This window comes from Atractosteus spatula, chromosome 15 (assembly GCF_055471065.1).
Source record: "Atractosteus spatula isolate fAtrSpa1 chromosome 15, fAtrSpa1.hap1, whole genome shotgun sequence".
NCBI lineage: Eukaryota > Metazoa > Chordata > Actinopteri > Semionotiformes > Lepisosteidae > Atractosteus > Atractosteus spatula.
Genome location: NC_142720.1, coordinates 14,586,993 through 14,604,667, shown reverse-complemented (window position 1 = coordinate 14,604,667; position 17,675 = coordinate 14,586,993). Strand labels below are relative to the sequence as shown.

Here is a 17,675-nt window from a genome sequence, read left to right as displayed (position 1 = left end):
ATCACTATTCAACTCATCCCTCTTCTTCACCTTAATTAGGGTTTGACCAAACTACTCAAATACATAATAAATATATTTATAGTTTTATAGAAAAGTACATAAAAAATATCTGTAGAAAAATTATATAGAAAAGTGTAACTTATTTCAGATGCATTTTTGATACGTGTGCATATTTTGAGATTATAATGTTAAAGTCATTCTTTGCTTTAATTCCCTTCCCTGTCTGGCAATATTCGCCCTTTTAAATTAAAGCACTGAATGTGGAACTGATGTCACTTCTTAATCAAGAGAATTGGGGAAAATAGGTTTAACAATCTTTGCTTTGATCTCAATATGTGTGCTTATAGTATACAATTTTTGGCATTAATACTATTGATATTTGACATTAATTATAAAACCTCTATAATAGGTGTATGATATACGTAGAATAGTTTCTATATGGTGTTTTAGTGAGAAATTTTTTTTGTTAAAATCCACTCTCGGAGCAAACGCCAGACCCTTCTGATGGCTGAAAGGCCATCTGATATGTGATGAAACTTCATGCTGGTACTCATTAAGCTCCAGGAGTGAGAAAGGCACCCCTCTGGAGACAAGGATAGAAGCTGCTTTGATGGCGAGGCTGAAATGCATTGGATTCTGATAGCTGATGGGTGACCTCTTGAATCAGCCAAGAAAACAAGTGAAAGGGAAATCTCCATCCTACACGCACTAATGTGGAGTCTGGCATCCTGCCTGTTGCTCGATTAATCTGATACCCCACTTTACATTTCTTTCACTCATTAATTCTTGTTCCCCACACATTTTCTCATTTCCTAAACCTTCTAGGCAGTGAACCACTATGAACTACCTTGTTAACTTATTATCTCTGAACAAGCTCATACTGCTACTAATGCTGCAGTTTATAAATTAGTCATGCACCTGTAGGCCCATCAAGAATCTCTATCTTAATTTTCAAGATTCAAAAACAATAAAGAGAATCTCTTCAAGGACTGGGATATACACCAGAGCTATTACACAATTATATGACAATTCTCAAGGTTTATTTGAAAAGTCTGTGGTGCAGTTACTGTATAAAGTTAAAGGAAAAAGCCAGGCTGGGTCTGTAATTGGAATCTACAGTGTGTAATGTAAGTTGCTGTGGGAAGTGATTTGTAGAAATATTACAGCCAGATGAAGACAGAGCTCATTTTTAAGAGCTCAGTACTGTGAGAGAAAGAATAAGAACATAAAACATACACCAGAAAAGGTGTTTTGTCCTGCAACATAAAGAAAAAGTAATATCAAAAAGAAATGTAACATTAATTGTACATTTTTAAACTGTTCATAAAACCTTTCACCTGTCCTAGACACAGATAAGGCCAAGGCTAGAGAGAGCAAAGAGACTCCCGTGTGTCTAGCAGGGAACTGCAGTATCTGCAACACAACTACTCCTGCTGTGCAGGCAGAAAACAACTTCTGACTGCGGGATGCTTTGTGTGAAATATACCACAAAGCTCCAGGGGGATTAAATCTTCCTGAGAACTCTCATACATGCCTCTGCATGATTCATAGCTACATTTGAACTTTATATTATTGAAGGCAGGCTGCTTGGGAATTCATACACTGATGAACTAATCTCCCCTTTAGAGCACTGTGATTTATGTGTAGAAACCAGTGACAGAGAAACAGACAGTAAGCAGTAAGGGCAACAGAGGAAGTGGGCAGCTTGTCAAAGGGTGCAAACCTACCTTGTGGATGTACCAGGGATGGGGCGTCCTGTGTCCACAAGCACACACCAGCAGTACCCCGTAGAGGGGTGGCACTGCACAGGTTTGTACAGACCCCCGCTGGCACACTCAGGAATAAAGATGGCTTCATTCTTGTTCTGCCTTGCTTCCTCCTGTGCGGACTGGTGCTCTTGATCACAGGAAGAGGCTGCAGAGGAAATCATTAACAAACTAGCAGAACTGCAATTTCACGGTATCATAGTGAAAAAATACTTTGTTTGCATGGCCTGGAATGAGATTTATTGGCAGAATGAACACGAGGATATAAGTCTGTAAATGAGAGAAGGCCATTTGGTTTTAGTAGCTATCCAAGGTGATACAGAGATTCGAGGCACAGAGATGGGAGAATCTCTCATCCAGCCATTTCTTGAAAGAACCAATTGGCACTGGCTCCAACAATATGGCTGATAACTTGTTCCAGATCCCCACAATCTTTTTGAGTACAAAAAAATGCCTCCTGTTCTCAATTTTAAATGAAATAGTTATGCTAATGGAATTATATGGTTATTCATCAATTGTGATTAAAGGAGTTAGCAACAATGGTATTTTTATTAAAAAAGCAGTTTCATTTTTTGACATTTCTGACAACAGTTTTGATTATATATAAAATACTAATGCAACACAAAACTGGTACCCCATTACTAATGGGAAAATTGTAATCATATCTGCTTTGTTAAATGGATTTTCTCATTGCTGTCTAATTATTTATTAAACATGTCAGTCCATCTTTACATCATAATTTTCACTCCTTTAGAGTTTGTGGAATCAATTATTTTTCTCTTGCATGGCTGAAAGAACAAAAGATAAACAAGTATTGTATATGTGTCGAAACAAATAACACTGGCAGACTTTTCCTGGGAAACTCTTCCCTGTATTCTCCTCGGGACCTTGCTAATTTCCCTTCATTCTGGGCTGCATCACAGTTTCATGCTTTTGGTTGGCAAAGCAAACCCAGACCTTCAAATGGAGCTGGTTAGTTTATTATACTATTATAGCTATTATAGAATACATAATACTGTATGTCTTCCATAAAGACCAGAAAATTTATTTTATTTAACAATAAGACTTTGTATTAACAATAGGCTAAACAAGATGGCACTGAAGAGTCTAAATCAGCAAATTAATTTAACTAAGTCCAGCCAGTTCTGTCATGTTTAGACTCTTTTTCTGAGGACAATAATATGAACAAAATAAAAGTTTCACATTTAAGGGAGTACAAAAAAACCCTTAAGCCCGATTTTGTGAAACACAGAAGTTCAGGAAAATACTGCATTTCTGTGCCCTTTCACCCCAGTCTTTTAAACACTCACCAAACATTTAAACAAAAGTTCCCAATCATGTAATAATTGCCAGCTCTGTTATCTGCTCCACTGAAATATTTAGAAAAAATAAGAAGCTAATGTCTTTTCAGTGCTTCGGGTGCCAAGGTAAAATAAACATTTGAAAGTCTGATGTCTTTGTCAGCAGTGGTCAGTGTGGCTCTGCCCAGTGTTTCACAGCACTGCTTGTTTACTTGTGAGTCAGCAGGGTAGTGATAGGGAAATCTAATGCATTCGCTTTGGCAGCATAGTTAAAAAAAATATCTTCGACTGATAACTGAATCAGCATATCCATAAACAAGCAGCCTAATAAGGCATCTTGTGAAGAAATTCACATTCTCATTCCAGGGAATTTAGTGCTGCCAGAACAAGTAAGACATTTTAATCAAAGTATTTCAAGACAAATTCTGTTCTGAATTCTCCTGACCCTTGGTTCACTGGCAGACATTAGGCGTACACTTAAGGCCACGCACTGTAGTCTATGTGAACTGAATGTTTTGTCAGATAGGGGAATGAAGTGGAAGTTTCATGATTTTCTCCCCTGATTTGAGCTTTTGTAACCTCTTATACCTTGTACTCTTAAAATAGATACAATACCTTGAGATCTAGTTCTGTTGGTCTGTCTGCTTCTCACTTGTTCAGTCCAGAGAGTCGGATATTGAGAGATTAAATCTAAAAAAGATATTCCAGAATTTAGCCACATGTTTCACTGTACATTTTATCTAATCAAAAATATGTTGTCATGATAAACATACACCTTTCTACATTAAAACAAATCATTACTGTCAAGATATGCTCAAGTGATCTATCATGAAAACGGTCTTCTTTTACAATCTTGGAAACTTTACAAAAGGATTATCTTTGCTCCCTCTCGGTAGAGTCTGAAACACTTTCTTGCCTTTGACTCCTATTTCCTGGACTACTGCACCATTCATACTGGACTCCCTTCAGGTTTCAATCAGCAAGCTAGCAGATAAAAAAACATATCTGAGAGAATTCCAATGGCACAAAGTGGTACGAACATGCTACTGCACACATGGTTTGACCAGCAAGGCTTCAAGCCTAGTTTTGAATTACTTTGAAGACTTTTCTCCTAACCTATCAAGCCCCTCCACAACACTAGGAGTGGTTGCCTCTCCAATCAGCATACTCCCTGTGTTCTTACGCGATAACTGATGCTCTACTTCTAGCATGTTTGCAACTCCTACATTTATGACAGCTGCCCTTGGAAAGTACTCTTTTGGTTTTATCACACTATCACTTTGAAACTCTCTGCTACTGTAAGAGAAGCCCCAGACGTCTCCTTGTTAAAATCTGCATTGATGACACATCTGTTTTCCCTTTCTTTCACTTCTGTCTTCTCTCCTGGCCCTCTTTTCAGTCCTACAACAGGCACCAGCAGGTAAATGGAGCAACACACCTGCTCCTTTTCTTAACATTCAGCTGACATTATTTTTGCAACTGCTCTTTCTGGCCAGGGGTGATTTCTTTGCATAGTTTCTGTTTATTTTTTTCAGTCTTGCTTCTCATTTATTATACATTTCTATGCTTCCTCTATATATGTGAACTTTAAAAAGACATGGATACTAGATTCTCGAATCTTATTGTTGTGGCCTTTTTATTTTTTTTAACATTATAAACATAATGAATTACAAGATGATAAATATTAATTCTGCTTGATCATATTAATTCTGTTGCTGTGTTTCATAAAATGGTTATTTGTGACCAATGAAACATAAGTAAATATATATTTCTCAAGGATTATATATAGTACACAAAGCAGAATATTAGAAGTCTGCTTTCTAGTGTTTTGTGTCAGAACTAATTATTATTGGAATGTGAATAAGTCATGGTTGCTTGATTGTAGGACTGTACAGTATATGAAGCTTACTTTAGAACAACTCATTTGATGTATAAACTTTTTAATGGTAAAATCCATCTTTAAGGCTTGGCTTACCATGAAAAGGAGTCTATATAAAACTTAAAATGAAATGGATTGATGAGATGACAATCAAGCAGAGCAGAGAAGATATGAGATATATCACCTCAGGAATCACAGCCATTTAATTGGAAAGGAAGTGAATATAAATGGGTTGCTTCACGTAAAGACTTCTACTTGTAGTTTTAATATAATATAATGTTTTTCTTTAGAATGAAGGGACGATCTCACCTTCCTCATCTGTGGGTGGTGGTGGCTCCACTACTCCTCCTGCAGGCTCATCTGAATTTAGAATGGATAAGATTTGCAAGGAGACTACAATTATGAGAGTAAGCTAGATATCACTCTACATTTGTCAGTAGCTCATGATTTGCACATAGCCCGGCCAATAGGAAAAATACAGAGAGAGCAGTGGGGGTTGGGCTGATCAGGAAGGGACCTAGAAAGAAAGGGGGAGGGGGAGTGATGGGTCAGCCAAAGAAGGAGAGGGAGACCTACGAAAAAGTCAAGAGAGCAGCGATACTGTCAATGATCAAAAATGGGTAGAGGAGGGAAGGAAGGACAGAAAAGAAAACAGTACAAGTATTACATGCTTCTCGTGTTGGGAAACAGCATTTGTGGTCTGTAAACAAGTGAAGGAAATGTGTAATATTTTTTATTACTCATTAATGAGTAAATACATTCACCACCTCTCAGAACACAGCTTTAGACACCTCACAACTCCATCAACTAGAAAACTAAGGGGGAGACAGTAAAGGTAAGATTGATGAGTCATAAACATAAGAATCCCAGGAATTAGAAGAAAAGACATACCTAGGCAGGAAAAAAACAGTCTAACAACAAAGTCTGAAAACAGATCCTAGTTCCTCTGAAATAAAGGGGAAAACGACAGTAGAATATGATAATTAAAATGCTAACAGTCTTTCCTTTGTTAGCAGCAGTCTGGAAGTGAATGAATGATATGACCCAAATGCATGAAAACAAAAAGGAGGGGGGAAAGCAAGTAAATCAAAACTTAAAGAAGGAAAACATTTATTCATTTATGGTTTTGAGAGATGACAACCAAACCTTTAAATACAGGTCACAATACATGGTTCACTTGTTATCGCATTGCCTTATTTTTATACTTGTTTGCCCTGTTTCTAATTTTCCTTTTGAACTATTTCCATAAGTAAATTAAAGACAGGGTTGTTGCTTCTGTCAATGGAAACAATGGCAGAGCTATTTTGTTGACTGTCTTCCACAAATGAAAAGTACTGTAGGTATAAACATCATCACTGCTATACATCACCCAATTGGGAGTGGTGGAAGAAGTGGGTCGCGTCCTGTATATAAAGCACTTTGGGTATCTTTTAAGATGAAAAGAACTTTACAAATGAAATTAATTAATCCATTAATTAATTGATATTATCACTCCATAAGCTAATAATAGTCTCTTTCTTATAAACCGAGAGAACAACGCCTCTGTTAGTTAAGTTTACACCAGACATTCCCAGGAGATACCTGTGCTTGAAAGAAAAATAGGGCATCAAAAATGAGCCAAGGTTAATTTTAAAGACATGATAATAGAAAGAAATCCAGACTTTGAAATATGCATGAGTTTACAGATAATTATCTGAACCATATAAATCCTTCTTATTCAGACAGACTGTTCCCTCAAGGAGAAATGAAAAACTTCACTGAACAGGGCTTCAGTGTGAATGCAGACATTCAGATTATCTGTAGTAGTTACATTGTTCTGTCACTGGCTATTATTTTACTCAATTTACTGCCCAGACTGAATCTTATTTTATACATGTGTCATCTACATGTATCTCAGAAAAAGGGTAATGAATGATAGAAATATTAGTTATTTTAAACATTTACAACACAAAAGTGAGAAGTAGAAAAGGCCTTTGATATTACTTCCTGTTGACAATCAGAAATTTATGAGCGCTACAAAAGCAGAAATGGCCATGACGATTTTTTAAAATATTTACCTGCTTTTCCTGGTTCTTTTTGTGATACCTTCTCTTGTTTTGATCCTAAAAAATAATGTTATTGTATTTAAATAACCCTGATAAAAGCATTTGTTGCCGTAAAGTTCAATACAAAAATTCTAATGGCAAAGCATATGCTCTTGCTCACATATTCATTTATCTGTAACGATACTTCTTTTATTTTCTTTCCCCCTTTTTCTGTATGTAGACATACATTATAAAGACATCACAATTTTGGAAACATTTTATTTTTCAATACCAATGTACTGTAGATAAATCTAATGAACCTACAGTACATGACAATTGCTATTGATTAAAAAAAATAAAATCTCTAGATTTCTTGCATATTACTTAAAAGGTCTCAATATTCAATTGCTTGTTTTTGAACAAATTCTACTTAATTTACATATGTTATTAATCCCCACAATAATTTGTCTTGGTAATAAAGCAGTACCAGTTAACCCAATACTCCATGTTACAGTTCCGTACTACCTTGGCATCTGGGCTTTTTATTAGCTACAGCTGATCCGCTGATGGGCCTCCCATTTGGAGTGACACACCAACAGTACCCTGTGTAGCTATGGCACTGCACCTGAAACAGCACAACACAGCTTTGGATAACCAAATGCTAGAATACAGTCACATTCCTCTGCTTTACACAAAATTACAAAAAGGATCTAGCATCTTGTGGCATTAAACGAATAATTCACATACAGCTAAGTAAAGTTTAGCTCATTGTACAAACTAAATTCAGTTTTAAAGCTCATATAACAATTTTACATGATTGTGTTTTATACCAGTAATTTTTCACCCAGTGATATTTTTGCTATTCCCTCAGGGATAACAAAAAGCCTTTCAAACTCTGATCGAGTTTGTCATTTCATTTAAAGACTTGAAGCAGGACCAAATCAAAACTTTGACCCACTCTCAATCACAAATTACAAACCTATTGCTTTCCTCTACGCAAAAGGAAGAGGCCTCTAGCAAACTCAAATCCACCATGAAGTGCTGGCAGGTCGGTGAAATGTTTATTGGGTCCAGACCTTGGCCATGCCTCTGTTGTACCTAAAACCTTCTCCATAACCACACTGCACTGAAAGCATACTGTAATTGCACTACAAAATAACATCATTATATGTGTTTTTAGTGTGTTTACATATACTAGTTTATCTTAAAGTTTGGGTTCTTACCTACATTACATACAGTGATGAAAGTGTACAAATCTAGATTGTGTCTATTTTGTACTGCATTCAACCATAAAAGAAAGTATCAGTTACTATTATTTTTCAGTTCACTTGCCATAGGAAGACATACTGAAATATCTGGTACTGACTGGTTTAATGCAATTTGTAGTGAGGATCTCACATAGTGGGTGACAGTCAAAACCCTGTATTTGATTAAATGAACATGTCCAAAAAACGCACGAGAAGATTCTAACTAGGAGTAAGAACTGATGAATAACTCTGGATCCCATTATTGCGTCTGCAGGTGAATACCTCACTGTATGTGCCATCTGGGTTGCACACTGGAACAAAAACTTGAGGAAAAACCTTCTTTGCTTGCTGCTCTGTGTATTTTTTTTCTGCCACACATCTGGAAGTATCTAAAAAAGATATAAAAAGAGATTTATAGGAAGAATATTCTGTTTATATTTTATGAAAGGGGGGAATGTTTCGGAAGTGGTTATCATTCGTGGACTGGGAAAACAACCAACATACTATTCTTATTAGAACAGCTGACTACTAACCAGCATTACATCAACTGCCAAGTGGTTAAACAATTAAGATATACTTGTTCCGTACTGCACGCAGAAGCAACCACGAAATCAGACAAGCACAAAATACACCCTGCAAAGAAATAATCTAGGTTTTATCAAAGTAATTTATCAAAGAACAATAATTCTCAGACAGCAGGAATCTTCCTTCCTCCCCATTATTTTTAAATATTTAAAGACATAAAAGCAGTTATATTGAATACAATTCCAAATAATGTTGAAATAACATCTGTGCTATTTCATAAGTACCAAAATGTAGTAAAGTTACATTTTCGTTTAATGAAGTCTTAGTCAGTGTCCAATAACGGGTAAGCATTGTATTGTTATTGTTGTTGTATTATGTTATCATAATGAAAATCATAATCATTATTATGATTGCTGCACTTCTCTTACTGATGCAGGAGAGGACAGTTAGCTTTGGTGGAAAATGAAAGTGACCCCATTCTCAAGCCCCAGCTGGAAAAACTGACACAAAGTTGAATCATCTAACTTATAGAAAACAAATGTGATTCCTGCTCGGGATCTACAGGCTTTGTGCCTCAATGATCAGCTGACATAAGTCCTCTGAATGCTTTCAACCAGAACAGTTGCAATTAATTTTTTTGAAGGTCTGCAAAACTCCCATTTTCCAGGAACTTGTATGGACTCAAAAGTCAGCTATTGGATTAGCAGCCTGTGATACACAATGAAACTTTTATTCCTTTTCTTCATAGCTTCTTAGCTGGAATTCTCAGGGCTAATACATGCAAGTCCCAGCAGACGTCTGGGTGTGCAGTTGTTGCTATGGTGCTTTATGAAGGCATGAAATCTAACTTTTCTACCAAGGACATTTTTCCTTGATCTATTATTCATTATTTAAAAGAATAACTCATTGTATTAACTGGGTGATAAACTGCAGAGGCGTAACTGGGCATAGGCTGTCCAAAGCATCTTCCTCCATCTGTAATACAACAAGGGATCTGTGAAAGCTCTGACCTTGCTTTCTTACAAGGGCATCATTTTTCACCAAACATAACACATGAATTCTGATCGATTTTGACAACATTGTGGATTTTCTCAAAGCTCTGCTCCTCTTTTTCACTCTGTCTATTATATAAAACCAATGATGGTAATTTTCTCATAATAAGACTAAACTGAATGGAAGACCAATCATAAATGCTACACGATACTCCAAGAAGAAAAAGAGAGGAGAGAAATGAATAACATGGGTAACAGACACATTTTTCAGATGAATCTGGCTTATAATCTAAAGAATCATAACAATATATTGGGGCAAAATATGGATTACTAAAGCACTTTTTATTTATTTATTGATACTCAAAAGCCTTGAAAAGAAATAAATAACCAACACAGAATAAAGTCAGGAATTTCTGTGGCATTTCTTTCCCCTTTAAATTAACAACTCAAAGAATTCTCTAAAAAACACAAGAAGAATTCTCAAAAAAACTCAATGCATGTATTATATTTTTCATAAACATAATTTGGTAGAGAATGCATGGCACAGCAGTTACTCTTTGCATTGAACTGCAATGACATTTGGAAATGTGAAAATGAAAGGGTTCTGTAACCAAATTGAAATGGTCATATTGGAAACATATTGCTCACTGCTGGGGGCCTTTCCAGTAAACAACGAATATGCAGTGTAAAAAAATCAGAAGATATACAACATCTAGTCAATAATAACTTGGTTCTTTAAGATTTATGTCTTATTGAAAGAGTCTTTTTTGTTCGTGTGTTACATTTTACTATAAATTATTAACTATTAGCAGGCAATTACACCAAAATTAAAAGATCATACAATTAAAAAAAACTCACCACAGAAAGACTATTTTGGCCAGACGTACTCCCTGCCTGCCTGACAATCGTGACTTGACAGTAGTGCACATTTGTAAATATTTCTTCACTTCTGTCACTAAAATCATATTTCAATTTTACTGTTTCCTAGTAATACAAGTGTGTTTGTAAATATAAAAGCAAGGAGAACTTTTAAGAAGCATTAAACTGAACTTTTTCAGGTATGTTTTCTATTACTCAAATTCTTCATTCTGGCCATACATTAGCAGCCTTTATAACACATACAGTACATATATGTGGATGAGCTCAAACAATGACTGAATTTTAATGTGAGTAAATCAAGTAAATCAAATAAAAAGAGATACCATTCTCATCCCTGGAGAACAGAATCATATTAAACAGTTAACATAGACTCACCAAAAGAATGCAAATATGTGGAAAGGATTTTTTTTCTTTTTTCACAAAGCATTGTTCTGTCCTACAGTTACTGATCTGGCTCTTTTGTAATCCATCAACAATACAGTTTTCATGTGGAATTCTTAGCATAGTTTAATGTTCTTCCTCTGCGGTGCTGGGACACACTTTAGTATTTTACTTGATCAACCATTTAAAAACACTGGGACATGCAAAGCCTACACATGTATACACACACATATACACATATGCATGTGTAGAAATAGGGAGAGCAGAAATGAGCAAGATTAAGTTAATGGAATGGCACCAAGTTTGGAAAAAATATCTGTTTTTCTAGATTCATTGATACTGATAGCACCGAAAATTTGAGTGATGTTGAAACTGTACTCTTGTACTTTAGTTCTTAACAGTTGTGTGGTTATTCATAAAAGACTGGGGCCAGCAACCTGGCTAGTTGTTGATGCAGATACTACAATGGTTTCTTCCAAGAAATGGCTGGATGAGATTGTTGTATCATTTAACCACTAATAACCCAAGAGGTAATCTTTCTTTTTTCTTTATTCGTAAATTCTAATTGAAATGTTGATTATTGGAGAATTTTCCAATGGGAGTTTTATTCACAGAAACATAAAAATCTCGGTCTATATTTTAAAAATACACTAAATATATTTTGTCAGGGCAACAGAATAGTGCAAACTCATGAAATGAATCAGATAATATGTAGAAGACCACTTCTCTCTTTTCCAAAAATGTAACTTTTAGAAGAATAATTTCTTGAGTGGAAAACTTAGGCTTCTATAGCCCTTCTGCAAATGCCCTTTGGATTTTACAAGCCATTACCACAAAGCACTTTCCAGTCTGCTCAGTAGTCATGCCTGGACAACTCTATTTATTTGCTTAGTGACTTTTACTCTTTGTTTTGACACTTGCTTATAATTTTCGTCACTTTTAGTGTGCCACTCTGCATGACCTGTCTTGAAGATGGTTTTAGGAAAGACGTAAAAGGTTGTCATGATGTTTGAATGAGGCCATATGGACACACTGTCTATTTTTAGGAATATTCCCCTTCTGTATAAAACGGGATCAGACAGAAAGTCTGACCAGGACCAATTTCAATTGGAAAACGTCCTACAGCACATAAACACGTAAAAGATACCGTTGATATAATTTTGATATAAGGGTGAAAATTTACTGTTTCTTCACAGAACACAATCTTGTGATCTTCCATGGCTGAAATCACATGACATCAGAGATAGTCAAGGCCTCACAACTCCATTTTAGTTCCTGTACAATTAATTCTTTTGGAGTAAGAAGATTAGTGTTACAGAAAAAAGCTCCACATTAAAATTCTGATAGCGACATTTTTGAACTTGAACATTTTTAAAAGAATGTTTTCTAGTCCCTGTTTGTGGACTGTGGATGATCTCTGTACAGCCCAGTTCGTTGGCTGATTATGCACAGGGGAGTGACAGGACAAGAGGGGATTAGAAGTGATCTGCACTACATTAACTCAGCAGCAGTTGGTTCGACATGCTCCTCACGAGCTGGCAGGCAGGCATTATAAACCCCTGAAATAGAGCCATCCAAGGTATTTGGGTGGGGCTGCTGTCTGTCATTACTGAACTCATGAAAGACGTATTGTGCACTTGGCAGTGTAGAGTGTGGTTTTTGTTTGTTGGTTAATTCTCCACCTCAGTAAGATCAGTTGTGTTCTGAAAGTTTGCTGTAGACCCCACACGTCTGTCTTTGTGACTGTAAGACACCTGGAAATGCCTTGAATGGCTCATTTCCACAATGGTAGCAACAGTGATACAGCAGTCTTTGATAGTGCTTCATGTTTTAATGTAGTTAACTGTACCACAAAAGTGATATTACGGAGGTCCATTTTAATATCAAATGTAGGAGGAACATTTTTAATACCGGACAAATTTACTTGCAGATGTATTAAAATGTAATTTGTGGTATATTTGTAGCTTGTCAAAATGTCATATTTGAGGTACTAAGCAATTCATTGTATTATTAATTAGTTTCTAAATTTACATTTGACATGGAAGTAAAAAGTACATATAAATTAATTTACTTTGCATTTTTGCACCTCTATAATAATGGTCCCAGAAAGACCAGCTTTTGAAATTGAATATATTTCTTAAAGTATTCAGTGCAGGCTAAAATTTGCAAACTTCTGTGAAAGCCAAAGGATTCCTATTCCCTGACCATCACCGTTCCTTGCGATAAAATTCCAAATTGCATTTACCTCCTACAAATATAGACTCAGTACAAAAACCCTGATGAGAGGAACAATTTTTGATCACCCGTGAGATGATCTTTTTAAAAAATTCAGTTGTTTTCAGTCTGTGAAAGTAAGTTCTCACATGAGTTCATATGGATTTCCAAAAAACAATCAGTAAAAATAATAAATAATAATCAGTTATTGTACATAGTTAACATGTCCTTAGGCGGTGGAAACAAAGGGGAACAACAAGAGACAACTCATGCTGGCAACAAGTATAGTCGTCAGGGAAGGTGTCAAACCCGGGACCCTAGAGCTCTGATGCTGCCCATTCATAAGTACCAAATAATGGAGATAAAATGGGGATCTTTAAGAAAGAAACTAAGCAATGAAAAAGCATAGTATATATGAGGCTCTTTGGAATTGTTAAGATTTCACTAAGACACAGAAGATTCCAAATACAAAAGCTCTTGTGAATCACTTTTTAATACAATGCAAATAACCACACATTTCTTACAAGAAAATGAAAGAGGTCCATGACCGATACAATAAAACTCACCTTTGCAGGGTCCCTTAATGACTTCTAGCTGGGGGTCTCTACACTTGGCTCTCTGAAACTCACATCGAGTCATGAAGGTTCGCCCATCAGAGGCACACAGGGGTTTCTTTGGTCCACCACTGCACTCCAGGTTGCATTCCTTATCTTGGTCCACCCGTAAAAACTGGGAGAACAAGAAGTGTTTAAAATAAGTTCCAAGAAATCTTGATCCATAAACAAACAACTTCCCAGTGCTGCAATAACATTGGCAGTTTGTGACAGGAAAGGCAATGTAATAAGAAACTTGCAAATGGGAAATGCATATAATCTTGCCAGTCTTTTCAGTTCTGAGATGTAAATGACACCTTCAGAGTACTGGCTGCAAGAGATGTTCACAAAACATACGCTCATTGTTGGCTGTTAAACAAAAGCAATAAAGCAGTCAAGTGCCATTTTGATTGGTTCATTACTTAATTATTAGTAAAATAAATGTAGAAACCACAACCACATAAACTGAAGCAAATTAAGCATACGCTGTAGCATGTCTTTTTCTTAATATTTAAGTAAACCACAGTTGAACAATGTTACTACAGTAAGTTATTCTATGTCATAATTTTTCTGTGCATTCAATATAATGTGAGAATTTTTGAACAACAATGAAATTGAAAGTAATTTAAAATACAAACTTATTTTTATTGAAAAATATCAGGCATTTGTCAAGCTCATAGAGGAGCAAAATAAGAGCTTTTATTTACAAAGTACAATTCTTTCAATGTGGGCTATGAATCAGTAACTTTCTGAGACTGTGGTCTAGTGTCTGGGACAGAAGTATGTACAATATTTATTTCTTATTGAAAAAAAATAGTCACTAAGTTAGGTTTATCCTTTTAATAAAACATCCAATATAACAACCAGGGCTCTGGAAGTAAATGCAATTTATGTACAGTAGCATCATTTCTATGCAGGGCATTGTAGGGTTAAGTTATTTTGTGTTAAAACCCCTTCAGTCTCTGTCATCATGCAGGGGAACATACTGTCTGTTTTCATACCACTTTTCCCAGGAAAAACCTGTTTCTAATAAATCTTGTTTTTAAAATACTGTATTGAATTGCCGAGTCAATCCTAGACAAACAAAGGGTCTGATCAAACATGATATATCACCAGTCCAGATGGATAGATTTAGGCAAATTTGCTCTTTCTGACATATACAAATTAACAGTATTTAAGTCAATAATGGCTATTGAACTTTAAGACAAACGGCAATATCTGCACCTGGAAATGTATAAAATCAAACAGCCTGGAGCCATAAAACTCAGCCTTTCTTATTATCTTTCATCCTAAATCTTTGAAAGAAATAACTGGTTAGGACATATCAGAGAAAGGAAGCCATTCAGGAAAAGAAAGTGTTGTGATTCAAGGAACACCCCTCTACATTTTTCTTCTAACCAACTTTCCATGTATTTAAGTTGAATAGTTGATGGATCTCTTCTGTCTTCTGTTTACTGTCCCCAAACACACCACCAGTAAATGTAACTTTGCTTGGGAATTCCTCTTTCTTTAAACTTCTTTTGTTTGTTTTTTAAATGGCTATCACCCAAGAAATTTATTTTTGTTCTTTTTCCTCCTCAAATGGAGAAATGCTCTCCTATTTGACTAAACATATATTGGGATGTTTGTGATCAGAAATGATCAGATCTTTCTAGTCAAAGGCCATTCTGCTAGTCAAAAACCATTCCCAATGACGGTGTTGTTTTGACTGCTGTGTGACCCTGCAGAACTTTCAGCTTGTTTCTGTTGCTTCACAGATTTAACAGACGTTCAACCCATCCAGCCCTTAATTTAACTAATAATCTGATTAATTAGACCTTTTCAATTGTTTGCCTCCCCTGAAAAGGTGAAGTTTTCAAGTCACTTAACTTCTAGAATTGAAAACAAGACAAAAAAGCCTAGTTGGCAAATTAATTAATCAAGTGCTCAGTTGGAACAAAAACCATCAGACACTGGGGGTCAGGAAGAGCTGTATTGGGAAGTGTCGATGTAGATAGAGGCTGTGTCCCTCCACCCCTGTCCCGATGCAGTCTCGGGTCACCGCCTGTCTTTTTCCTCCTCAGGCAACAAGCGGTTTGGATTTCTCCTCTGCAGCTGTGACCTCTGTGCACTCATCTTTTTCTTCACAGCTCAGTTTGCACATCAAATAAAAGACAGAATGAAAGACCTGTCAAAAAATCTTTAGCCGAGGTCAGTCTAACTGTGCCAAGATCATTTCAAATCATAATCATTTTGTCCCACTGCCAAAGCCTCCAGTATCCATCCTGTCCCAGTGGACAATGACCTATGGACTGTGAGAGTTAAGGGGGAAAGTGGCACAGAAGTGCAAGAAACAGTGAAGGGTTTCACATTTAAATAGAAATAAATGTATGAGAGCAATCATATAAAAACCAAAGCTTTCAAGAATATTCTATAACAAATTTATGGGTTTGTAGGTTAATTCCACTAGGACAAGAACTATTGTAAATGGTAAGAGGTCTTTAATTGGTGTTTTTATTTAAGATGCAAAGATTATTCTGACAGAAAGCACAAATGAATTGGAACTGATACAGTATGCCACATGATTTCCTTAAGAAAACATAAACTGTTATATAAAGAAATCTGATAACATTAAATCTATTTTTTTTAATCACAATAAACACAACAGGTGGTTTTTTAAGTCTGCTTTGTGAAATTAGGTTGTGTTTGCACTTAAGTGCACTTGACAAGTCCGAATTTGCGTTTTCATTGGTTTATGTTATGTTCACAAATTAAGTATTGATTCAATAAATAGATAAAGACTGAGGTTTATGTGAAAATGCAGAGTATAAGTAAACTTTACCATTTTAAAAATCAGTACAGAAATACATAGGAATTATGAAAAAAACTGAATTTTGCTTCAGTAGGCTTTCTGGCATTTAGGGTTTTTCATACTTAACCTGATATTCAACAAATAAAATTTTATCCCATCTTTGGACAGCTGCAGAACCGAAGACCATCTTTTCAATATAAAACTCACACAGAGTATATATTGTTTAATTCTACAAAACAGCAAAGAAAAAAAGTCTTGATGTGCATAGGAGCGAGCATTGAACAGGGGCTAATCTCTAAATAGGACACCAGCTGAGCTGCCATGAAGATGTGTGAAATTGTCCCCCCATGAATTTCCTGCACAGATTGTGTGATTCATTAATTTCCAGCTTGGTTCAAGGACGATTCTGACAGGCTTTAACCAAGCTATTAACTCAATCAAATAGAAAAGCATTTAATTGCTTTGAAAAACGTAAAGAAAGGCTAGTTACCATGTGAATAGTTTGCAGGTGCAGCATTTCATTTCTTTTTGGTGAAACTAATGTTAAATGCCTCCTGTTACATTAAAAATATTTTAATGAAAATTTTAAACTGATCATCTACGCATGTTTAGGTTACATTTTGTGAGTTTAACATATTTTTTTCTGGTATGGACTCTAGAGCCTACGTTAGGTAGTCAGTCAAAAGGAGTTTAAATATGTAGAAAAGTACAACAAAGGGAATTCAGGAATTATTTGATCAATTTGAAAGTTATGTCCTCATTTTAAACTAAAAAGTCTCTTTGGAGGACACAGTGTCACAGAATAATATATAAAACAATACATTTTCTTCACTTTTTTTATATCACAAGATCTTGCTTGTGCATAATAGATGCACTTTGACTCTGTTCACAGTCAACTGGTATATTTGAATTAATATAGAAGAAAATTAACTAAGGCCCCATGAAGGTGACATTGCTAATAATCACCAATACTGAAGTAGATTCTCATCAATTTACCAACATTCACTTTTCTCTGTAATCTTCGTAGTCACACACACACCTCATCATTAAGGTGTCAGGAGCCCAGACACTCCTAATGATTAC

The 17,675-nt window shown here is 35.7% G+C and overlaps 1 protein-coding gene across 4 annotated transcripts in view; it reads right to left on the bottom strand.

The window, feature by feature from the left end:
* Positions 1 to 17,675, bottom strand: part of smoc2 (SPARC related modular calcium binding 2) — a 36,015-nt gene that overhangs the window by 15,258 nt on the left and 3,082 nt on the right. For 2 of the 4 annotated variants that reach the window (XM_088934320.1, XM_088934322.1), the window contains exons 2-8: positions 13,775 to 13,937; positions 8,500 to 8,606; positions 7,496 to 7,595; positions 7,004 to 7,048; positions 5,256 to 5,339; positions 3,683 to 3,757; positions 1,728 to 1,914 (exon numbers count right to left, since the gene is read on the bottom strand). In XM_088934320.1, coding sequence (XP_088790446.1) covers positions 1,728 to 1,914; positions 3,683 to 3,757; positions 5,256 to 5,339; positions 7,004 to 7,048; positions 7,496 to 7,595; positions 8,500 to 8,606; positions 13,775 to 13,937 — 761 coding nt within the window. The remainder of the gene's footprint in view (positions 1 to 1,727; positions 1,915 to 3,682; positions 3,758 to 5,255; positions 5,340 to 7,003; positions 7,049 to 7,495; positions 7,596 to 8,499; positions 8,607 to 13,774; positions 13,938 to 17,675) is intronic. The other 2 variants (XM_088934321.1, XM_088934323.1) reach the window with 1 other exon arrangement.